The sequence below is a fragment of the Drosophila sulfurigaster genome, chromosome X (assembly GCF_023558435.1).
Source record: "Drosophila sulfurigaster albostrigata strain 15112-1811.04 chromosome X, ASM2355843v2, whole genome shotgun sequence".
NCBI lineage: Eukaryota > Metazoa > Arthropoda > Insecta > Diptera > Drosophilidae > Drosophila > Drosophila sulfurigaster.
In genome coordinates, this window is record NC_084885.1 from 806,342 (window position 1) to 829,710 (window position 23,369).

Here is a 23,369-nt window from a genome sequence, read left to right on the forward strand (position 1 = left end):
TATCGATGGACGCAATATCGATATCTCGCTTTCGATTGCGCGCTGTTAATAGCAACTACCGATTCATTTCAACGCATCTATCGATACTAATTCATCGGTTATAGACACGTCATTGTAGTTGTCAAAATAAAAATAAATACAAACGAAAATACATACATCAGGTGGTGTATTTAAGTTATTATAAAAAAAAATCATGGTGTACATCGACCGCAGTACGTAATAACTAATTGTAATTGTGTAATATGTAATTCATTTTACTTTTGATTTTTGTAGATGGTCGCGTTTGGGAAAAGCGCCCTTGGGACTGGCAACGCATAGTCGCAATTTTTGTGGGTCTCTGGTATCTTGTCATACAATTGTAAGTTCCCATACCGTGTTGCAGACTATGTGTAGTATATCATTTTTGTTTTTTGTATAATAGTTTCCAGACATTGGTGGCTCCCTTCAATGGCGGCGGTGATGGCAATAATCGCGACAATCGCAATAGTCGCAGCAGTGGCTGGGGTGGCGGTGGAGGCGGCGGTGGTGGAGGAAGTGGAGGCGGAGGTGGTGGAGGCGGAGGTCTGAGACCCAACAGACGCATTGGCCGCATTAATCATCAGCCACCAATGAGTTGCTCCACCTGCCCTGGCGGTGGATGCGGATAATAATGGCATTCGGAGAGATGCATTGCCTCAATTTAGCATTAGTTCATATCACTATAACAAACCTAATATTGAGTGGGAGCAGTTATGACGTGCGATTTTGCATGTGAAATTTGTGAATAATCCTAGCTCGATTTAGCTTAAGCTTATACAATTAACCGAAAATTGATAAATCAAATGTATTTTGTAATTTCATCTGCTGATATGGTGTTTAAAATGGAATATACTCGAATTCAACTAACATTCAGACTCAACAACGACGATCTTTTTTAATAGTTTAAATAACAATATAATAAAGCACTACCATCAAAATAAAATTGGTGCAATTAGCATTTCAAACCGCTGCAATTCGATAATTTTCGATTACGAACTCGCACAGATGTGATCAATTACCCCATATGTTATCTAGTAATCTAATTTGATAATTATCGAGCACCCGTTCAAGCAGGTGATTACTGTTTTAGCGTTTTAATATTATTGCTCATAATCGAACCAGTTCCATGCGAACTACACATGTGTAAATTGTTATCGAAAATCGATGTTCCGCTTCCGTTTGTTCCTTTTTGCGTCTCTGCTGTGTCGCGACATTTATGCCATACATACATACATGCAACTGTGCGTGTATGTGTGTTAGCTCGTATTTTATTTAGTCAAATTTGAAGCGGTCTTCAAAAATATAAATTATTTTCCCTCGTCCCCAAAAGTAGATAATTTGGAATAAGTGCAGTGCAACGCATCCCTTCGAGCAGCATTCTATTGAACTGCTCAACAAATATGGAAGTCGAGGCCACCAAAGGTATTATTACACAAATGGCGAAGGAACAAAAAGAAGAAAAAGGAAAAACGCCAAGCGCTTTGCTATTGTTGCTTTGGCTTGTTTAGCGTGCTTCTTACACGTTTTTCTGGTGTTTGGTTTTTTTTACAGCGGTCGACATGGCCGAGGATGGACAAGACGTTGACACTGCCACAATCTTGGCCAGCACAACTAAAAATCTGCAAGACAATGAAGTGGATTCGACATCCGCTGCCGCATCAGTGAATGACACATCGCTGGAAGAGGAGGCCAATGGCTCGCCACGCAAGTCCCGCAGCCGCAGTCGTAGTCACAGCCATCATAGTGCAATCGATAGTTCACGACGCTCACGCAGCGGCTCTGGCGGCTCTAGACGTTCGCACAGTGGCTCTGCCCAGCGATCACGCAGCGGTTCGCATCGTTCGCGCAGTGGATCAGGTTCCAGGCGCTCCCGCAGTGGATCCCATCGTTCACGCAGCGGTTCCAGGCGCTCGCGCAGTGGCTCCCATCGCTCACGCAGCGGCTCCAGACGCTCTCGAAGTGGCTCGAAGCGCTCACGCAGCGGTTCCCACCGTTCGCGCAGTGGCTCGGGATCCAATCGATCGCGCAGTGGCTCTAGACGTTCACGTAGCGGCTCGGGAGTTCGCTCTCGCAGCGGTTCTCGGCGTTCGCGCAGCGGATCGGGCTCAAGACGTTCACGCAGTGGCTCCAGACGTTCACGCAGTGGTTCTGGATCTCGACGTTCGCGCAGCGGCTCCGGCTCGAGACGTTCGCGGAGTGGTTCTGGCCGACGCTCGCGCAGTGGCTCCAGGCGTTCACGCAGCGGCTCTAGGCGCTCACGCAGTGGATCTGGTTCGGTGCGCTCCCGCAGTGGTTCAGGCTCAAGGCGCTCACGTTCTCGTAGTGGCTCACGACGTTCCCGAAGCGGTTCACGTCGCTCTCGCAGTGGATCACGTCGCTCGCGCAGTGGATCGCGTCGTTCCCGCAGTGGATCGGCTCGATCACGCAGCGGATCGCGTGCCAACAGTGTTGCCTCGGGCAAGGAGAAACGCAATGGTTCACGTAGCAGTCGATCACGTTCAAAGAGTGTTGCCGAGTCCGTTGGTTCGCAAAACGAATTCAATCGGAAACGCGTCATTAACAGCGATTCGGAAGGTAAATTTGAATCCCGTTAATCCCTTAGAATCCCATCTTTAGTCTGTCCGCCTCTTATTCTTACGCATTAAGCAAAGAAAATGTTTAAGACACATCATTGTATCACCTCCATTTTGTAGACGACGCACCCAAGCTGCACAAGAAGCGGGCTAAGATTACAGACACTGATAACGAGGACGAGGATGAGGGAAAGGAGACTGCTGCTCTGGCCGAAAATGAACAAGAAAAGAACGTCGAAAGCTCCGACGATGAGAATACGCCACTGCACAATGAACCAGAGTATGTCTTTGAATGTCCATTTAATACTTCTCAAATATCTAATGCAATTTTCACTATAATGGCTCTAGGAACAGCAACTTTGTATCCGACTTTGATGCCATGTTGATGAGGAAGAAGGAAGAGAAACGTGTGCGCCGACGCAAGCGTGATATCGATCTGATCAACGATAATGACGATCTCATTGATCAGTTGATTATCAATATGAAGAACGCATCGGACGATGATCGACAGCTGAACTTGACCGGAAAGCCGGCAACAAAGAAAATTTCAATGCTCAAACAAGTGATGTCACAACTGATCAAAAAGCATCTACAGTTGGCCTTTTTGGAGCACAACATACTCAATGTGCTCACCGATTGGTTGGCACCATTGCCAAACAAAAGCCTACCCTGCCTCCAAATTCGCGAGAGCATTTTAAAACTGTTATCCGACGTAAGTATGAAATGACTGACCACCCGACATGCCCAAACTCGTATGTAAAACCCATCTCTTTCTGATTCGCATGCCGTCCCGCTTTAGTTCCCAACTATAGACAAGAGTTATTTGAAGCAGTCGGGCATTGGCAAGGCTGTGATGTATTTGTATAAGCATCCATTAGAGACCAAATCAAATCGTGACCGTGCCGGACGTCTGATTTCGGAATGGGCTCGTCCTATATTCAACCTAAGCTGTGATTTCTCAGCCATGAGCAAAGAGGAACGTCAAGAGCGTGATTTGGCCCAAATGTCGCGCAATCGTCACAAGAGTCCCGAGCCGGAACCCGCCAGTTCAAGTGATCCGCAATCATTAAATCAAACCTTTACCGGTGACGATCAACTACTGCGTCCCGGTGATCCTGGCTGGGTGGCTCGTGCCAGAGTTCCAATGCCCTCAAATAAGGATTATGTGATTCGCCCCAAGTCAACCGTTGAAGGCGAAATATCCACAGTAAGTTGTCACCAACTTGATTCGCACTTTTAACGATATTGATTTTATGTTTGTTCGAATTTTAGTCCACTAAACGCAAGCCCAATCGTTATGAGAAACATATGAAACGGTTTTTGGACTCGAAACGCTCGAAGGAATGCCGTCGTGCCGTTGAAATATCTATTGAGGGTCGCAAAATGGCGCTATAAGGACACGGATATCATTACCACTTAGTTATTTTAATACTTTTTTTTTTCAAATGAATGAACGCATCAAGAAAAACAAAAGAGATGAACAAAATTTATATTGATTTTGTAATATAGAAATTATGAACGAACGCCTTTAAGTGGATATATATACACAGAGATACACGATTGGAGAGCATTCAAAATTCAAGATTAAAACAACATTTCAGACATTTGCAAACAATTATCAATTGAATTTTTTAATGAATTGGATATAAACAAGAGTGAATTCAACAAAAAGGATCATATTTCAGATAATCTTAGAGAACAATTGAACAACTGAAGTTAATAATGAGTTCCTCCTTACGATATGATATAATTGGGAAACAGTGTTACACACATTCACATAAGAAGCACATATTACTTAAGGCGGCAATATCCTGCAATATGTGATAAGCTTTTCCAATATCTGGATATAGTCGCATATCCTCATTGAATCAACCAATTCACAGATATAAAATGAATTGCCTAAAACAAGAGAGAACAGTCGAACCAAGACTCCTGCAATTCATCTGACTAGCAATGCAAGAAATGGGCACTCGTGATTGAAAATAGCTTAACATATATATTAACCTTTTTATAATACGAGTCAATAAATATTATAACTTAGAAATGCTAACTAACGCCTCGTAGTATACGTACTTTTATCAGTTGCCCATTAAAAGCTACCTTATTTACAATTCACTTAAAATATATTATACACTATTATTATACTATAACCAATTGATTACAATCGATTGAGTCGCGATAAGCGCGAACGATTCGGATTGTATATGCCTTCTCTATACCTCTATAGCGATTCCATCGAGTATAAACATTCCGATCTCAGTAGCTAAAGTTAACAAGCTTTTGATTTGATTACTGCTATAAAATATTTGTAGATAATTGATGAGAGAACCATACCTTCATTCTTTTTTTTACTACAATACTTTTATTTCGACTTTAAATTTATCATATTTCCCAGCTATGTGATACCACATATCAACAACGAATCTTGTTAATGAGTTTATTGATTTTTCGTAAGTGCTTATAGTAATGAGATCACGACTTAAGATAAGTTGAAGAAACAGCGCTTCCATATACATAATTCCTTGAACATAACTGGAAAGGTCACTTGCTTTATTGTGGAATATTTTGTGAGGAAACTTCAGTCTAAATATAAAGTCTTATATAGTATCTACGAAGTGTATTATGATTGAAACACTTGTGTTTATCTCTGACGGAAAGTTATAAATTTCTCACTGTGCGTAGTGCAAACACACACTCACATACACAACAAATCACATAGATACTCCTTTGGTCGGCAAATATTATAAAAGTGAATTAAATATGAAAAGTCAAATTAAGGGCATTTTGTCTCTCTTTATGCCTCCCGCTTGGAAATGCGCTCGCTACCTGTCACGCACATTGTATGTACATATGTATGTGTGTTATGTATATAATATATATCGCATGTGCATAATATACATATATCGTATGCATCGTATGTGCACAATTATTTGGAAATCGAAACCGGTTGCACCAGTTAAAGATATGTAATTGATTGCATTGCGTGCTTTGTGCAAATTCAAAAGTAATTAGCGACTGTAAATTTACCAGAGGGTCGCAATGTTTTGGTTTGCCGCTCAGTTGCTGCTGCTGCTGCGCTGCGCTGCGCTGCTGTCGTCACTTCGTTTGCCGCTGCCGCTGCCACTGCTGCTGCTGTGTGGTACCAATAAAACAAGTTGAATTCCCTGGCCACATTATTATCTCGGTTTAAAATCACCAACACTCAACTGAACAGAACACAACACAACACATCACACTTGGCGTGGCGTACATATGTAGGTCGCGTTCACCTTTCGGTCTTTGGTTCTCTTATCGCCCAAAATAATAAGTATTAAAACCGGTTGCGCTTAACAAATTGGTGTTCAAACGCATTGGGGGCTCCGCCACATCGAGTAGTCTTTCCTTCAGCAAGCAAAAGCACAACAGCCACAGGCACAACATATAATCAAAATGTCGCAGATTAAAAGTGCTAAAATCGGAATCGTTGGCAGGTAAGTGGACGAAGAGGAGAATGTGAACTAGGATGGGAACAGCTCCAAGGATTCAAGTGGATAATTTCCGAACCTATAGCAACAGACATGTCTGTCAGACTCTTTGAGATTATATTTCCACGAGTATTCTTCTATAAGATAAAGACTCTCGAATGTTTGTCCTTCTTCAAATATCACTTTAAAATCGAAGAAGATCTTGATTCTATCTATAAAACTGTTTACAGCTACCTCAAAACAAATCAATCAGACGTCATTTTTTCTTCATCTTCTTCAGATTACTTCTAACTTAAAGATCATCTGTATATTCCTTCTCTCCACTGCTTCAATTACCTTCAACTCGAATCATATTAAATCCGTAACTACCAAAATTTTTGACATTGAGCAAATGTCCTATCCCTGTGATAACCTTAAGCTCGAAAAACACATAAAATTGTATAGATCCCCCAAGCATATCAATGCAAATGCTATTAAAATTGTTCGCATTGAACTTTAAACTTAAAGACTATAAAAACATATAGTTAACAATCATTTCCGTCTGTCCTTCAGACTTCAATTCAATGGGAATTAGAGCTAAACAACACTTCGGACAATACTTTTTGGGAGTTGAAATTGAAATATTTTTATATTCACAGCGGCCTGATCGGACGTTCGTGGTCCATGCTGTTCGCCTCGGTGGGCTACCAGGTGATGCTCTACGACATTCTGCCCGAACAGGTGTCGGATGCCCTGAAGGCCACCGAGAAGGAATTGGCTGACTTGGAGAAGAAGGGACTGCTGCGCGGTCAATTGACGGCAGCTCAGCAATTCAGTTGCATTTCGGGCACCAACGACCTCAAGCAGTTGGCCAAGGGAGCCATTTTCATACAGGAATGTATTCCCGAGAAACTGGAATGGAAGCAGGATCTGTTCAAGAAACTCGATGCCGTCGTCGAGAGCAACGCCATCATTTCCAGTTCGACCAGCACATTCTTGCCATCGCTGTTCACCGCCGACTTGAAGCACAAACATAACGTGAGTAAGCAAATCACGATATCACCAAATGGTTGGTTGTTATCTGCAATTTGTCCTTGCATTGACCTGCCACGAGCAGCACAGTCTGAAAATGTTGAATGCTTCTTAAAGTTTTTACCGAATCTCTCTGAAGTCTTAGAACTTTCAACTTTCGTGTAGTATGTTAAACTTACAATTATTAGGTACAACCTACAACATACTCATTTGTTTTCCTTTTGTTTTATTCCGGACAGACCGTTGTCTCTCATCCCGTCAATCCGCCCTACTATGTGCCCCTGGTTGAGATTGTGCCAGCTCCATGGACGAAGCCAGAGGTTGTGCAAAAGACACGCGCCATCATGGACGAGATTGGCCAGAAACCCGTCACATTGTCCCGCGAAATTGAAGGCTTCGCCCTCAACCGCATACAGTATGCCATCCTGAATGAGACTTGGCGCCTGGTCGAGGCCGGCATTCTCAATGTGAAGGACATCGATAGCGTTATGAGCGATGGTCTGGGCATGCGTTATGCCTTCCTGGGACCCCTGGAGACAGCCCATCTGAATGCCGAGGGCATCGAGAACTACAACGAACGCTACTCGAAGACCATCTACGCGGTCAGCGAAACGATGGGACCAACACCCAAAATGGAGGGACCCACAGCGGCCGTGATTGCAAAGCAACTGAACGAATTGGTGCCGCTGGACAAGCTGGCGGAGCGTCGCACTTACCGCGACAGCTGCTTGACCCAGCTGAGCATTCTGAAGAGCAAGATTAATAGCAAGAAGTGAAGTAACAAACATTACAACATTAGATACAAAAGGCAATGTCATTCACATACGTATGTTAATAATTAATGCATTTTTTTTAATAATTAAAATGATATCAAGTATAAAGCGAGTGGCAAGGCGATGAAAGAAAAAAAGAAAATAAAACAAGCACTCGCTTCAACTCAACTTACAAAAACTTGTGCAACGTAATATTAATTGGATTAAGATTAGACGGATTTCTGATATATCATAACATTTTTTCAATTGTTTAAGTTCTTTAGTTAATCACAATAAGCATTTATGGACCCGACTTCTTTCCATATCCCATGGAACGCACACTAGGCGTTGTTGTTGCTGCCGTTGCCAAGCTCGAAGAGGAGGAGGAATAGTTGCTGCCCATCGGCTTGAAGGATCGACGCATTTGTGGCATCGGTGTGCTGGTACAGAACAATTTATTGCCTCCTGGCTTCGATCTGATTGGCATGGGAGTCTCTTGGCCCGGACAACGCGGCACTGTTGAATTCAAATGTTTAACATCTGTGGTCAACATTGATGGTTTCACCATCGGTGCAACGCGCTTAATGGGTATCGCGTCTTTAGTGGCCGCAGCCAACGATTTGATGTTCGTCTCATTAATAGTTAGCGCCTTGCTCCGTCCGCTGGCCAACGCTCGACCATGGCTAATCACTGAAACGCTGGCATTGGCAGCGGCGCCTCCGTTCGCTTTGCTGCCAACGGTAAAGGAATTGCGACGTTGTCTGTAGGAGGACATGGCATTGAATTTATCACCCACCACGGACAGCTCCTTCAAGGGCATCGGATGGCTCCCGACGTTGACGTTGGCGCTGACGTTGCTGCTGTCTCCCGATGACTGCTTGACCAATGACTTGGGTCTCTCCTGCTTGGACTTGTCGTGTATGGACAGCGAGGAAGAGCGTCGTCGAAATGTGTTCGCCTTACTGCTGCAATCTGCTGTTTTATTTGAACTTGGATGTTGAGTCTGCGTCTTAGATAATGTGTGGGGTTGAACAACGTAGCTGGGCAACTGATTGCCCACCGTCGAGTTCACAACTAAGATGACTGTTGGTCCGCCAACTGGTTTCGTCGTCTCGGTGTCATCACACTGTGGTACCATGTCATTCAACTGCAGTTTCGTCAGCTTGTGCCGCTCGAGCAGTTCATTGATTTGCAGTGCCAAATTATCATTGACTACCTCAGTTAGATAGGATTCTTGCTTCTGTGGTACACTCGGAGGCGACATATCACCGCTGTCAATTATGGGTATTATTGCCTTATCGGTGGCCAGAGATTCGCCATCAAATGTGGCCGAGGAGCAGGTCATGGCATCGGGAAAGTCTTGCATCTTGCTGCCTACCACATACTCTGTGCACTCGGCGGATTTCTTTTGCTGCAGCTCAAGATCCAGATCAAATGTCGCTTGACGTTTGTAGCTGGGCATCAGTTCATCAACGGCTGGTGGAGGACTTCTCTGCACAGCTGCACTGATCGAAGCGATAAGTGTATCAAACTGCTGCCGCTGCGAGACATCGACATGCTGGCAAACCAAGCATTGTAAATCCTGCAATAGTTTGCCAACATTCACAGTTGCCTGTTGCGGCTCTGTTTTTGGGCTTGGCTTAATTGCTGCAGGCTTCGATTTGATCGGTGACTCCAGCATGGCAATGCGTAGCTGTTTTAATCGGGCCTCAAACTCCTCATTCGAGCACGTATCGTCGCTCAACGTGGCAGCAGCAGCCTCTGGAACGAGATTCGGCTCATCTTCGATGAGTTTAATGGGTGACTCTGCGGCGATCATTTGCAGATTTTCTGTGAGCATCGCATTGCGCGAGAATTTCGTGGATAAATGATGTGGTGGAGGCGTTCCCATACTGGACATCTTGAGTGCATTCAATTGGATCACCTGCTTTTGCAACGTCTGTGATTCGGACACTTTTATGGCATCCGACGACTGTTCGAAGTCCATGGCAACCGGTGGCGTTTCATTGTTAAGATCTTGATCGGAATATTCAAGTTGGATGTTGCCCACCTTTTCCTGTTTTTGCATTGGACGTTTCTCATCGATCTTATTTAATCCCTGTACAAAAATTATAAACATCGTTAGTACACATAAAAAACGTATATAACGGATCTCTATAGTTATTATAACGATATCTCCAATATTATGCTAAATATATCAATTGTAAATAAATACATTTAAACAAAAGAAATAGGATAATCGTTGTTGAAATTAATAAATAAATAGGTGTTTATGTGTCTGTGTCTATAAACTAACCTTAATGCAGGCCTCTTTTTCCATTGAATCGAAAGGATCATATGGTCCTTTAAAATGCGTTGATTCAACTATAATGCATTCCTCAATTGCCTCCGTCGTGTCTGTATCAGGCTCATCGCAACCCGATAGGTCAATTAAATTACCAGTATCACACATTTTGCACTACGAAAAACAATTCTGATATGCGGATACAATTTGAAGCAATGCAAACAGTTTCCCGCTTCGACTTGGCTCAGTGATAGTGATGACACCTTACCGATGATTCGGTATTTGGTTGTGGTTGTTATCGAGCACTGGAATTGCTGTTAGCTGCAGTGAGAATGTTTTGATGCAAGAGCATTCTAGTAATGTTTACAAAACATCCAAATAAATAATTAATTCTTAATAAAGAAAATTAAACCGCCAAAAGTGGGCTTTAGTTTAAAAATTGGCAACTGGTTCATTTGAACGGTTTGAATATCGTACTATTCCAGCGATTCCGATATACAATACCTGGAGATATTTAGTATATTATCGGTTGCAATAGTAAAAATACCAAAACATATGCGTAACCACGGAAGAAAGCTGCAGAATTTCAAACTAAAAGCGTATTTTTTTTTGCAAAAATTCGTTGGAATGGCAAACATGACATGATAATACCATCGATATATCGATAGAAAGCGATGCATCTGTGAACATCTCCACACCTTTAGTGACTAATTAATAATTTTACAAAATTTACAGAGGAAGGGTCAGATTTCAAAGTGCAAGCTCAAGACGTGCATATTTAATTAAATTCGTCGCTAAACCCCAACATATTGCATTTGAGCAGTGCTCGTAATGCAGTACACAGCGTAATACAGCTACTTGGCGGAATAAAATAGAATTTTAGTCGCGAACAAACCTTTATTAAATTAACTTCTATACATATTACAAAATACAAACAAGATGAAACAACCGGATCCAGTGTTTGCAACCGCCTACATCTGGTTGCTGTTAATAATTTGCTCAAGTGCACAATTAAATTTGGATAAAATCGACTTGCAAAGCCAACTGCCTGAAGATATTGCCAAATCCAATTACAGCTACAACGACTTCAAGGAACTGTTCCGCAACAAATGCACCGAAGTAACCGGCAGAGAATCCGATGGAGATTTGGCGTACACTGAAATCGAATTGGCTTTCGGTGCGCTCACCGAATGCATGAATTCGCTGGTCAATGTTACGGCACTGCAACAGGAGATTCAGGAGGCGAGTCCTCTCGGTGAACTCGATGTGGTGTTCAATAAGTATTGCAAGAAGCGTTCAAATGCCACCGAATGCTTTGATGCATTCACCGACAAGCTGCTGCCATGCTTGCATCCCGAGGAGCAGGAAAGTCAGCAGGAAATCAAACGGATTGTTCAGAGTTTGTTGAATTTCGTTTGTCACAAGGATGGCGATCAGATTGCCTTGTTCATTGCCGAGGAGGGTCCCGAGTGCCTCGGATCGCAGCGGGATAACATTGAGCAGTGCTGGAATAGCACATTATCCACGTTCGTTAACAATCCGGATATACGCGAGAATAATAAGATTAAAAAATTGCCTAAATTGGTTGTGGGCGAGACGGAATGCGCTGACATCCGAAACTTAGAGCTGTGCGTTGTCCGGCACTTGGAGCACTGTACAAAAATCACGCCTGCCAATCTAATTGAGTCCATGTTCAATTTCATACGCAACGAGACGGTTTGTCGCAAATATCATACATTACCACTTATTAGCGATCGTGCTAGTAATGTGTTCCTGGATACCTCACCGAATCTCATGTTTTCTCTCTTCACATTTGTTTTACACAAACTGTATTATTTTTAAAGATGAACTTCATTCGACTTGTTGGGTTCATTACATTATATTTATCTCATCGTGTTATGAATGCTGATGCCAGCAAATCATTAATTTACTATACTTATAAACTTATCTAATTATGCATACAGAAGCCAATTCTACTCTATAAATTAAGTACAACAGCAGTATAAACGAATTAATGGTATTCTTTGACATTTATATCACATATCTCTTTGTTCTTAGCAATAGAATCCCTCTAGTTATTCTGTCATTATAAATTTATTATGGTAATCTCTTATTATATATGTATGTATTTGTAGTATATTCTATTATTTCCAACTAAAATGAAATCTCATAGATGGGACGGACTGGTTAAAAAATTTATCATTTTTATGAATCTCAAAATGCAAATATATGTAAATGAACACTGCAAAAAAAAAGGCAAACATACAAACAAAAACAAATCATTAAATCTTGTTTTAATTGGTCGTTCAAAAATCAACGGATTATGAGCCTAATGGATATGGTATTGAATCAATGATTGATTGATCATTTTGTGGTATATTTGAATGCAAGAATTTGCGCATTTTGTATGTCAATCGTGTTATCGATAACTGCTAAACTTGACTTTGCCATCGCTGTCGCAATAAGAATTCGTCGAGATTTGTTTTAATATGATCGAAACATATATGTTTAACAATGGACTTCGCCTGTGGGCTGCGGTTGGATAATGTCGATTCTGCGAACGTTGCGTCATATCAAATAACTGTATTTAGCTCAACGCTTACTGTAATTTCGGCCTTGATGCGATTTATCACGATCATACTCAACTGGTGCCTAGCCTATGATTACTGGATCTCAAAGTCATTTGCCTACTGCTATTGGACGATTCTATCCATAGTATTACCTATGATCTTGACATCAATGATCTACTCAACAATGTAAGCAATTTAATTTAATATGTAAATCTATTTGTAATTAGTACCATTCACAATGTGCTCTTAATTGATCATTTATAGAATGGTAATTACCAATGTGAAGAATAAACCTTACAACCCTTGGGATCATGTACGGAAACTCGTTCTCTCGTATTTGTTTCGAGATGCACGTACTCTTAATTGGGCCTTGCAATACAATGAAGCTAAAAAACACGGTGATAAGGTCGCTCAGTTTCAGTAAGATTGCTTTCCAAGGATTTCAACTAATCGATCAAGTAGCTGGGTAGCTGATTTAATTGCTTGCAATTTAAAATTCTTTTAGATGCTATCGCGGCTACTTAAAGGAAGAGTGCAATGTTGGTTTACTGCGACTTTTCGATACGTTCTCGGAAACTGCTCCACAAAAGATATTGCAATTGGCGATTGTCTTGCGATATATAAAGACATTGACCTGTAATTATTATAAGTCGTCAATTTTAATCGCGTGAGCTTAATGTAAAAGTGAATTTGCATTTATTTTTCAGATTTTCGTGCAATAACGTTTTCAATATATTTCCTAAGTATTGCATGGGGATTAGTGTCGTATAATCGATCAAATCGCTTGGTCCAATTGGATAAGCATGATATAGGAACCAGGGGAGTGATTATTCAGTTTTGGTTTTTGCTTTGCTTTTCGGGTTAGTTTTATTCAATTTTATAATTGATATTTTTTATTTTGATTTTAATTTTCTTTTTAGTTTCGCGAACTGTTTGTATAGCGTATGTGGCCAGTCAAGTGCCAATGGAGACATCCATAGCTAGTATTATTCAGATAATCTTAAGTGCTACATTAGTTTTTGTATTTGATCAACCAAAGTTCTCAAAGTCGGCCATCATGAATTATATATTGTGCCTGGCATTTGGAATAGTTTATCTATTTATTTATACACCTGTTAAGGATGCGCCTACTAAGTTCAAGTATTTGTTGTATTTAACGTTTTGTTTATTGCAGAACATTATTCTCTGTATATTTTATATTCCATTATATCTGAGCATTGCAATCATAGTATTATATTTAATAGGTATTGCCCTAATGATTTATTATTATTTGCAATGCCATCCTGGAATAACCTCTAGTGTGTTTTAAGACGGAGATCATAAAGAATAGTGACTTACAATTAGACATAATTATTATTATATTTAAATTAATGATTATTTTTAATAAATTTAAGAAAAAACATTAAAAAGAATATATTTTTGGAATAAAACTCGGTCTTAAACATATTTAAGAATAGGCCGACATAATCGAAAGTGCCAAATAAAAACAAATGTAAATTTACAAGCATTTTTACAACACACACTTTTATGACCTATTAAAATTCCCTTTCATTCATGTTTTCTCAAAATATACAGTGGGCTTCGGCGCCTTGGCGTACGTAGCGTAACGATAAAAAGCGCCATTAAAAATAAATGTTATTATTTGAAGCTATATGTACATTTTATTTATATGGGATAGCACATTGCCTAACATATTCTTACAATTATTTTCTCAATGTTTTCAATTACCCACTGTGCGCAACGCAAGCGCAAGCGCGACTTGAGCTGCGGCGATTAGGCGCTTAGGCTTTTGAGGCTTTTCTCGCAATGCAGAGCTGGTCACACTACAAGAAAGAAATGGCTTAGACTAGGTGGCAGTGAGCAACAAATTAACTTTCACTTCACAAAATAAAACACACGCAAACTACTGGCAAATCGTCAATTGATCGAAATCAAATTAAAATCAAATTCAAACCGAACCGAATCGAAGTGATGTGAACAAAATAAATGATGGCATCGAAATACGAGCGCATTATCAGTGATTGCAGATCGCGAAATCAATTGTGGGAAGACGCCGATTTCCCAGCAATACAATCGTCCGTCTTCTACTATCAAACGCCCCCATTCACATTCCAATGGAAACGCATCGCCGAGCTGAACAATCCCCAAGCCTCGTTCCTCAACGAGAACGCCGAATTCGATGTGATACCTGGTAAAATGGGTGATCGGTGGTTAGTCTCGTGCTTGGGCGTTTTATACTCGCTGCGCAATCTCTTCTATCGCGTGGTGCCCGCCGATCAGGGCTTGGATAAATCCTTGGGCATCTATCGCTTTCGCCTCTGGTGGTGCGGCGAATGGGTTGAAGTGCTCGTTGACGATCGTCTGCCCACGATCAATGGTCGACTGGCGTTCATGCAGCCCCAGGCATCGAATTGCTTTTGGGCCGCGTTGCTAGAGAAGGCAATTGCCAAGCTGCATGGCTCCTATGAGGCCCTCAAGTATGGCACGCGATCGGATGGATTAACCGATCTCCTCGGCGGTGTGGTCAAGTGCATGCCCATTGTGGCGGACAGCATTCGGCCGCAGACGCTGAAGGATCAGCTGGCCACCACCTGCATTGTCACCTGCATCGCTGTGAAGAATGCGCCAGTGCAGAAGAAGAACACCACCGAGAGATTGGCTAATGGCATTCTGCTCAATGTCAACTACAGGCAAGTCGAGTCACAATAAAAATAAATACCATACATATGGATAGTATATGATTTATGTTCAACAAATTCATTGATTATTCAAATTTGTTGTTAAAAAAAATATTGATTTTCAGTAATTCTACAAAAATACAAAGAATACAAATATTGATTTTTTTAATATTTCCCAATCTTTGTTATTATATATATATATATATATATATATATATATATATGCGGTTTAGAGGAATTTGGTTTGAAAATTGATGGTAATAAAATAATCGTACTTCATTAAAACTATGTATTATTTATTTTGTGAGCAAACAAAAAGTTACTTCTGAAGCGAAAGTAAAAGAAATCGTAAATAATCTTGTTTCTAATCTATTAAAAGTAAAATATTTAAAGGCGTATAAAACTCCAAACATGGAAATTAAGAATGATAGTTCATTGAAAGATAACCCGTTTTATTGGTTCCTCGATTAATTATAAATTTTGTATTCTACTATGGGTTTGCAGACTCTCTTGCCTGGACAAGGTGGAGACGGTGATAGGTGACTCGGTGCAGCTGATTCGCATGAAGGACACGTTCTCGGCGAAACCGTTTGGGGACAAAACGCACTTCGCTGGAGACTGGTCGCCGCTTTCTAAGACCTGGGAGCGTGTCTCTGCCGCAGAGCGTGGACGCCTCTTGGGACAACTGGAGCTGGGGGAGTTCTGGATCTCGTTCTATGATTTTGTACAAACGTTTACCACCCTCGAGGTTGTCTACTTGGACTCGGAGACGGCGAGTGGCGAGGAGATGCTCAAGGGACGTCCCTTGCATTGGAAAATGAAAATGTATCAAGGCCAATGGAAGCGGGGCGTGACAGCGGGCGGTTGTCGCAACCACGAATCGTTTCACATCAATCCACAGCTTATGATATCCATTCAGGAGAAACAGGACATCGTGGTGGCCCTCAATCAGCACACTGCGGTAGAGCCCAAGGTGATTGGCTTCACGATGTACATGTGGAATCGCGACTACAGCCTCAACGAGTGTCTCCAAAAGGACTTCTTCAAGAATCACGTGAGCTTCCTCAACTCGGACTATGGGAACACAAGGCACGTTAGCTATCATACCCAACTGGAGGTGGGACACTATGTGCTGATGCCCACCACCTATGAGCCGGCGGAGGAGGCGCAGTTCACGGTGCGCATCCTGGGCACCGCGGCATTTCGATTGTCGTGCCTGGAGACACAGACGATGATACTGCTCGATCCGTTTCCCTCGCTGAAGAGCGACGATAATGTGCAGAAGATCAAGAGCGTTTGCCAATACGAACCAGTTTACATGCAGTTGGCCGATGAGAACAAGACGATCAATTGCTTTGAACTGCACGAACTGCTGGAGGCGTGTCTGCCCAATGACTACATCAAGGGATGTGCCAACATCGACATCTGCCGTCAGGTGATCGCGCTGCAAGACAAAACGGGCAACGGTCGGATCACGTTCCAGCAGTTTAAAACGTTTATGGTGAACCTCAAGTCATGGCAAGGTGTCTTCAAAATGTACACGAAAGAGAAAGCTGGCATTCTACGTGCGGAGCGATTGCGTGACGCCCTGTACGACATTGGCTTCCAGCTGAGCACGGACATCATGAACTGCCTTATCCAGCGATACATACGCAAAGATGGCACTCTGCGGCTCAGCGATTTTGTGTCCGCTGTCATGCATCTGACCACGGCCTTCAATCAGTTCCATTTGAAGAACTACAATCAGGTCAATGTCATTGAGGTGCATCTGCATGATTGGATCAAGAGTATATTAAGTTGCTAAATCGAAATTAGTTAATTATTCTATATGCTGCCCCTGTTCCAGTATCCGTTGTTCTATGCCCATTACCCTACTTAAAGGGTATAAGTTCTGACATTTCGACAGCCAGCAGAACAAATTTCAATTTCCGTCCGCCTGTCTGTCCGTCCGTCTGTTTAAAAAGCCAGATCTTAAAGATTAAAACAACTTAAGCTCTTTATCTTCAAATTATAATGAGAATTAAAGTCAGCAAACGGCATTTTCGATCTGCTTCGTATGATTAAACCGATATATCTTCGACTAATGATTTCCGTAATCCGTCTTCCGGATTCGATCTATTTAATTATCTATGCATACAGCAAGGCGTACCTGGACACAGGGCAACCTCCAGTCGAGCATATAGTCGACTATACAAATTCTTGTTTATTTTAATATATATTTATATATGTATTTTTTTTTTTGCAACCTAAATCATAATTTATGCGACGTTCGTTATAATTATTTATTTTTAATGGGACATGTTAAACATAAAGTAAATATAAATCAAATTAGTTAAGTTGTTAAAATCGCAGTGTAAAATACAATTGAAATGAATTTATTTGATGCAAAATCGTTTTTCAAAGGTCTCAGCTATGGGACGCTATTATGTTATGTTATAGTTATAGTACGTGTTGATTATGGAATTATTTAGCGATTCAATATTAGTGTTTAGCAGTTAAGTAAGAATTAGCACAACTCTAGACTTATTCAACATGCGAGTTCTATATGTAGATTCCTTAGATTACGTAAATACTGCATATTGTAGTTAGTTTTCATTGATTCCATTATTATTATACCCAAGCAGAATAATGTTTGTCTGTCTGTATCTAAGTAATCTACACTCTTAGTTCCGAACGTTATCTTAATGTAATATTATGCAGATCCGTCGATTTGGATCCGTCGGATCGGATTGCTATATCTGTCATAGGAACACACACAGTCTCGAAATCGATTTCGAGGTATTGCAACAGAACAACTGTAGTAGGAATGCACTCTCTGCCAGGGTATTTGAATGTTCGGCATGCCGAGCCCAACTTTGTTTGTCATTTGTCTCTTATTGTGATGTATTTATTGGACGACAGGCCTCTCAACTTTCACTCTCTCTCCCTCTCTCCCTCTCTCTCTCTCTCGTTTTGGTGACGTACGCTGGCTGCATTTTCCTGTTCCATGTTTAATTTACATAACGTGATTGCTATACCGACTAATCAAGCTTACATCGAGGTGCCATTATGGGATGAGGCATCGCTGATGCGTCGCGACAACGTTGTCTTACGGCTTATGGACAACGAGTTGCCCTGATTCGCCGGAATCTGATTCGCCTGATTCGCTGATACACTCGCATTATAATCGTGTGGAGCTGTGGGCGATGAACCCGATCCCGACACCGACACTGAGCCCGATGCCAATGTGCGAAGTGGCGAACGCTTCAATGAACCGGTGACCTCATGTGGCTCTTGATAGCCCGAGTCCATGTCATCATGATAGGAGTCCATCAACGGTGTAGGATCCTCGTAGTCGTAGTCAACGAAACCATTGTTATCAAAGGACTGCAAAGAGAATGCAACATTTGTAGTTGATACGCGAGCACTAACAGGGAAGTCACCTGAAACTACCTTAACGAAAGACTGCGATTGCTTTGCATAACCGCGGAAGACTTGATTGTGCGCCTTGCCGCGATAGTCGACGGACTCGTAGTGTCCATCCTGCGAGTTCTCGATGATGAAATGTCGGGTGCCATGTGGCGTTAGAGTGGCCCACAGCAGACGACTGTCGTTGACCAGCTGGCTCTGGAGCAAATCGCGACTGTTTGCCGTGGCGCACGGATAGAGAATGCCGCCAGAAGTGAATGCATTCGATTTAGTGGCCTCGCCCAGTGCATTGATGGCCGTCTGCTTGATGTTTGCATCGTGGTACGAGAAGAATGTGCTGAAAATTCAAAAAAAAAAACATTGCATTAAGTGGGGTCGCGTTACAAGTATTGTCAGCAAATTTGGTTGTTCTAGCTCATCTAGTTCCAGAGATTTCTGAGTTCTTACAAACGGTCAGACAGACAGACCGACAGACAGGCTCGTTTAACTTGCAAGTTAATCGAGCGAGAGTAATGAAATTTTCAGAAATTGTTCCCACCACATATCTGAAGAGTATGTATGCTTACCAAATTTACTGACTATAACTGCTATAATTCCAGAGATCAAATGAAAGAAACAAAGAACTCTGGACTACTCACTCTCTGCATCTGATGACGATGAGCGCCAGGAAGCAGCCGAGCACGAAGATGCCAATGCACGAAGACACAAAGAACCAAACATTCTCCAAACCCTTGGAATCGCTTCGCACCAGTTCCATAAGCTCGTTGCCGCTGTCATTGTGCTGACTGCTCTGGCCGCACATGAAGGCCGCAAAGCAGGGCTGCGATTCGTTTGAGGGCAGCAAAACATCGATGTGCCTGGGCTTCGATATTAGGAACGAGGGCAACGGCGGCGGCGGCATCGACAAAATAAAATCTGGCGGCGGACCCGCCAGTTGATCGCAGCTTCCCACACAATTGCCAAACAATATATTCATCTCGACGTCTGTTAAAAATAATGAATCAAATATACATAATTCAGCTAACATTATGTTATCTACCCAAATGCCTATGCATGTATGTGTACATATGTTTGTGTGTGTGTTTTTGTGTTCTTGTGTACACCTTCTTCCCCCTTTGGGGGTTGTTTTGTACCTTTAATTCAAAATAAAACATATAATTGCAAGTAATACCAACTAAATCAGGTCAATCGCCCTGCAGTGATATATACATATGTATATATATATATATATATATATATATATATATATATATATATATATATATATATATATATATATATATATATATATATATATATATATGTACAATATATGCATATATTCTGTATATTTCATGTTTACAACTTTCAAAATAAAGCGTTTCTCAGCAATTTGATCATTTGTCCTTTTTATCATTATAAAGTATTTGAACATTGCAATTATCGTGTTGCATTTTTTTTGTGTTTTTTCTCTTTTTCCAAAACATTGTCATACCTTAATCAAATAACGTCCTATACTGATGAAATACTACCTTGAACTGAGTACTGCACACAATTGACATTAGCGCCCCACACATCCCAGAGAGTCCTGCGCGCGCATCTTCCCCAACCAAGGGGATAATACACAACCCCCGTAGCTTTGGCCACACCCATCCAATACACAGGCATGTATACAACTTACTTTACTTTTACTACATTTTCTCAAAAAAAAATTCCAAAAGTATTTGTTGTTTTTTGCAATTTTCAAGAAAAGGCAACCTCACAAAAAATAATGCTCCGATTGCTAACATTGATATTAATTTGGAGAGTAACGTATTAGAATATTAAGTGTGACCAACGCTGCCGAACGAAATTAATTTTCTTTGTCTTACAGATTTTTATCCGATCGTAATAAAGTTCAAATAGTAATTTCGAGATTCTAACCTCACATAAAATAATTCTCGGACTGTCTGTTATTGTAAAGGAATATACATACAATGTGACGAAAGCTACTACATATGGATCCCGTGCGAGACTTTTTACAGTGCACTGCAGTGAAAATAACATAAACTGAAACAATTTTAAAAATAAGTGAATGTTATTCTTAAAGCTTTAGATAAGCACTATATTTAGAGCTAAGATTGATTTTAGGAACTTGTTCTGTTTTACGATAAAATATATAAATTCGATAATTTTTTTGGTTTTGCGTTTTGTTAATTTTTGCAATTATCATAACAGAAAACAAAACAGAAAGAAAATTCAAAAACCATTCTTAGCTCTAATTAAAGTACTTATCTAGAGCTATAAAAATAACATTTTCTTTTTTTTTAAATTGTTTCACTTTATGTTATTTTCAATGTAAAGAGTCTCGCACGGGACAAATACCGTCATGGAATTACCCATATATACAATTCGACTTCTTTATTTTCTAAGCTTAAGTTTTCTATCTGATCGTAACATTTCCGCAAAATATTAACCTAACTAAAATATTCATCTTGAATCATCAGGGTCCAAAATTCTTAACATACATATATATGTATATAGTGATATGTATATATATGAGCACAGTTGATCAGTTGATCCAGAGCGAAAATAGTTGATCTCTTTTTTGTTTTTAGTTTTTCTTTTTTTCAGTTTTATTTTAACTACTTGAGCAGTAGCGATGCTTTTCTAGGCCATATATGTAAACTATGATATATTTAGAGAGAAGGCACTTAAGATCGATCCTATCTTATAAAGTTAAATAACAAACAACAATGAATGATCAAAAATATTATTTAGATTATGCTAGAATAGAAATTTGAGGTCGAACTCTTTAATTTACACAACAATCACATTGAATCGATAAATTATTATTTTGTTGATTTCTTGTCGCCATATGTCATTACCACGCCCACAATCAGGGCGAGCACAGTGAATCCTTGAGCCGCAATTCGAGTGCGCATCATGAATTGTGACATTTTGCGATTACCGGTGCGAAAGTTGTAAAGGCCAGCTGTTAATGCCGCTGTCGTCGCAAGGCAGCCTAAGTGTATGCAAACGAAATTAATGCGAAATATTAAATACACTTTTAGTGTTTACATAACAAAACGAAAAAACCAAATGGGTGATGAAACTTACCAATTGGCACTAAAGGGTTCTCGTTGATTTTGCGCAACAGTTTCTCTTTGGTTGTCTCCACTTCGACAACGGGGCCCAGATCTTGTCGCAGTTGCACCCAGTCGAGGTCTTCAGCTGGTAGCGGTATTTCTGTTTTGTTTGCCATTTCAGTTCCGTTCGTTTACAAATGTGTTTGCTTCAAATCAAACAATAACTCGCATCTAATGCCGACAGCTGGCACACACACATGCACACATGCATAAACATATCAATACATGCATACGAACAGATGACAAGCCGCCACCATGTGGAACGAAATGAACGGAACAGAGATGCATCGCTAAACAAAATTATGAAATTATGTTTTTCGAACTTATGCGCCAACATTTTTAACAATCTACGGTATGTAGGACTTTATGGTATTTTCTATTTATAATATGGGGTTTGTCAAATAAAACGAAACACATTATTCTACATATAAAACACAAAGAACTAGTAACATAAAAATGTTGATCGCCATCCCTGATAGAACCACTCACTGGGTTGTATTCTCAATATTTTTCGATAAGATGCACAATAATCGAATATAAACATTCAGCGCAATTAAGAAAATATATTTTAGAATTCAAATGCATTTTATGTTTGCAAAGTTTTGATTTTCCTTGATTTTACCCTAATTGTGTACATATATTATTTGAGAAAATTAATTTTTTTCATTTGGCTAAAAAAAAAGAATAACCGATATGTAAATATTTGAGAAAATTAATTTATTTTATTTGGCTAAAAAAAAGAATAACAATAAATAATAGATTAAGAAATATGTACATTTCAATTGGTGTGTACATATATTTTAGTTTGTAAAAACACCCTTTTGATGATGATGATGATCAAATAAAATCGAAGAAAATTTGTGTGTTGGGTATTTGTGACCTCACTAACACACGTTCACACACAGCTGCATTATTCCAACAAATGTGTCTCTCTCTCTCTCACTCTCTTTTTAAATTGAGAGAGCTGGGAAGTACAGTCAGACGAGGAACGCAAAATGAAACATGTGTATGTAGCAAGCATATCACTGTGTGTGTATACCATATACCCAATACATGCATTTTTTTGTGCTTGTGTAGAGGCGAAAAACAAACGCACACATGCAAACCAATATGGTGAGAATGTATTGTCGCCTTGGCATGGGGATGCATACATATAAACAAAACTTGTGTATGTACATTTTGATGTGCAGTACCCATACATACATCCATAGATATGTACATATGTATGTACGTGCAGACTACACACAATGGTCATTTGCGTGTACATACAATTGACAATAAGTACATACATATGTGTGCATCTACATCTGCATGTACATATACAACGTACATATGTACATATGTACGCGTATGTACGGACATATGTATGTATGTATGTATGTATGTATGCCTCTGTCTTATTTGAATGTTGTATGGAAAGTTTATAAGTTTTAGGTACAAGACGTGCAGAAATGTATGAATGTGGAAGATGTACATAAGGATGTGTTCACACATTTAAAACTAT

General features: G+C 40.4%; 9 protein-coding genes across 10 annotated transcripts; 6 read left to right on the top strand and 3 right to left on the bottom strand.

Moving 5' to 3' along the window:
* The first annotated feature begins 54 nt into the window (after nucleotides 1-54).
* On the top strand, nucleotides 55-887 carry LOC133849333 (glycine-rich selenoprotein). The gene is made up of 3 exons (XM_062285345.1): nucleotides 55-212; nucleotides 274-358; nucleotides 422-887. Exons 1-3 carry the CDS (start codon nucleotides 194-196, stop codon nucleotides 645-647), a joined length of 330 nt encoding a protein of 109 aa, XP_062141329.1. The 5' UTR covers nucleotides 55-193; the 3' UTR covers nucleotides 648-887.
* A 353-nt stretch (nucleotides 888-1,240) lies between these two features.
* LOC133849329 (IWS1-like protein) lies at nucleotides 1,241-4,206 on the top strand. Its single transcript, XM_062285342.1, has 6 exons — nucleotides 1,241-1,440; nucleotides 1,570-2,592; nucleotides 2,712-2,871; nucleotides 2,940-3,303; nucleotides 3,391-3,798; nucleotides 3,864-4,206. Exons 1-6 carry the CDS (start codon nucleotides 1,419-1,421, stop codon nucleotides 3,984-3,986), a joined length of 2,100 nt encoding a protein of 699 aa, XP_062141326.1. The 5' UTR covers nucleotides 1,241-1,418; the 3' UTR covers nucleotides 3,987-4,206.
* Nucleotides 4,207-5,782: 1,576 nt separating this feature from the next.
* On the top strand, nucleotides 5,783-8,017 carry LOC133849331 (lambda-crystallin homolog). Its single transcript, XM_062285344.1, has 3 exons — nucleotides 5,783-6,061; nucleotides 6,694-7,072; nucleotides 7,306-8,017. Exons 1-3 carry the CDS (start codon nucleotides 6,021-6,023, stop codon nucleotides 7,840-7,842), a joined length of 957 nt encoding a protein of 318 aa, XP_062141328.1. The 5' UTR covers nucleotides 5,783-6,020; the 3' UTR covers nucleotides 7,843-8,017.
* A 102-nt stretch (nucleotides 8,018-8,119) lies between these two features.
* On the bottom strand, nucleotides 8,120-10,358 carry LOC133849330 (uncharacterized). The gene is made up of 2 exons (XM_062285343.1): nucleotides 10,115-10,358; nucleotides 8,120-9,916 (listed from the first exon to the last, which is right to left on the bottom strand). Exons 1-2 carry the CDS (start codon nucleotides 10,268-10,270, stop codon nucleotides 8,120-8,122), a joined length of 1,953 nt encoding a protein of 650 aa, XP_062141327.1. The 5' UTR covers nucleotides 10,271-10,358.
* A 426-nt stretch (nucleotides 10,359-10,784) lies between these two features.
* Nucleotides 10,785-12,381, top strand: LOC133847325 (27 kDa glycoprotein). Its single transcript, XM_062282291.1, has one exon. It carries the CDS (start codon nucleotides 11,042-11,044, stop codon nucleotides 11,942-11,944), a length of 903 nt encoding a protein of 300 aa, XP_062138275.1. The 5' UTR covers nucleotides 10,785-11,041; the 3' UTR covers nucleotides 11,945-12,381.
* A 151-nt stretch (nucleotides 12,382-12,532) lies between these two features.
* LOC133847324 (XK-related protein 6) lies at nucleotides 12,533-14,084 on the top strand. The gene is made up of 5 exons (XM_062282290.1): nucleotides 12,533-12,858; nucleotides 12,937-13,092; nucleotides 13,178-13,308; nucleotides 13,380-13,532; nucleotides 13,593-14,084. Exons 1-5 carry the CDS (start codon nucleotides 12,617-12,619, stop codon nucleotides 13,979-13,981), a joined length of 1,071 nt encoding a protein of 356 aa, XP_062138274.1. The 5' UTR covers nucleotides 12,533-12,616; the 3' UTR covers nucleotides 13,982-14,084.
* A 404-nt stretch (nucleotides 14,085-14,488) lies between these two features.
* Nucleotides 14,489-17,728, top strand: LOC133847326 (calpain-C). The gene is made up of 2 exons (XM_062282292.1): nucleotides 14,489-15,362; nucleotides 15,855-17,728. Exons 1-2 carry the CDS (start codon nucleotides 14,659-14,661, stop codon nucleotides 17,152-17,154), a joined length of 2,004 nt encoding a protein of 667 aa, XP_062138276.1. The 5' UTR covers nucleotides 14,489-14,658; the 3' UTR covers nucleotides 17,155-17,728.
* On the bottom strand, nucleotides 17,710-20,420 carry LOC133847323 (uncharacterized). 2 transcript variants are annotated; one of them, XM_062282288.1, is made up of 4 exons: nucleotides 20,270-20,420; nucleotides 19,397-19,742; nucleotides 18,783-19,095; nucleotides 17,710-18,716 (listed from the first exon to the last, which is right to left on the bottom strand). In XM_062282288.1, exons 1-4 carry the CDS (start codon nucleotides 20,403-20,405, stop codon nucleotides 18,381-18,383), a joined length of 1,131 nt encoding a protein of 376 aa, XP_062138272.1. In that variant the 5' UTR covers nucleotides 20,406-20,420; the 3' UTR covers nucleotides 17,710-18,380. The 2 variants fall into 2 exon arrangements, with proteins under 2 accessions (XP_062138272.1, XP_062138273.1); XM_062282289.1 differs by having other exon boundaries at nucleotides 20,233-20,376.
* A 962-nt stretch (nucleotides 20,421-21,382) lies between these two features.
* On the bottom strand, nucleotides 21,383-22,092 carry LOC133847327 (HIG1 domain family member 2A, mitochondrial). Its single transcript, XM_062282293.1, has 2 exons — nucleotides 21,837-22,092; nucleotides 21,383-21,741 (listed from the first exon to the last, which is right to left on the bottom strand). Exons 1-2 carry the CDS (start codon nucleotides 21,979-21,981, stop codon nucleotides 21,569-21,571), a joined length of 318 nt encoding a protein of 105 aa, XP_062138277.1. The 5' UTR covers nucleotides 21,982-22,092; the 3' UTR covers nucleotides 21,383-21,568.
* Between the last annotated feature and the right edge of the window lie 1,277 nt (nucleotides 22,093-23,369).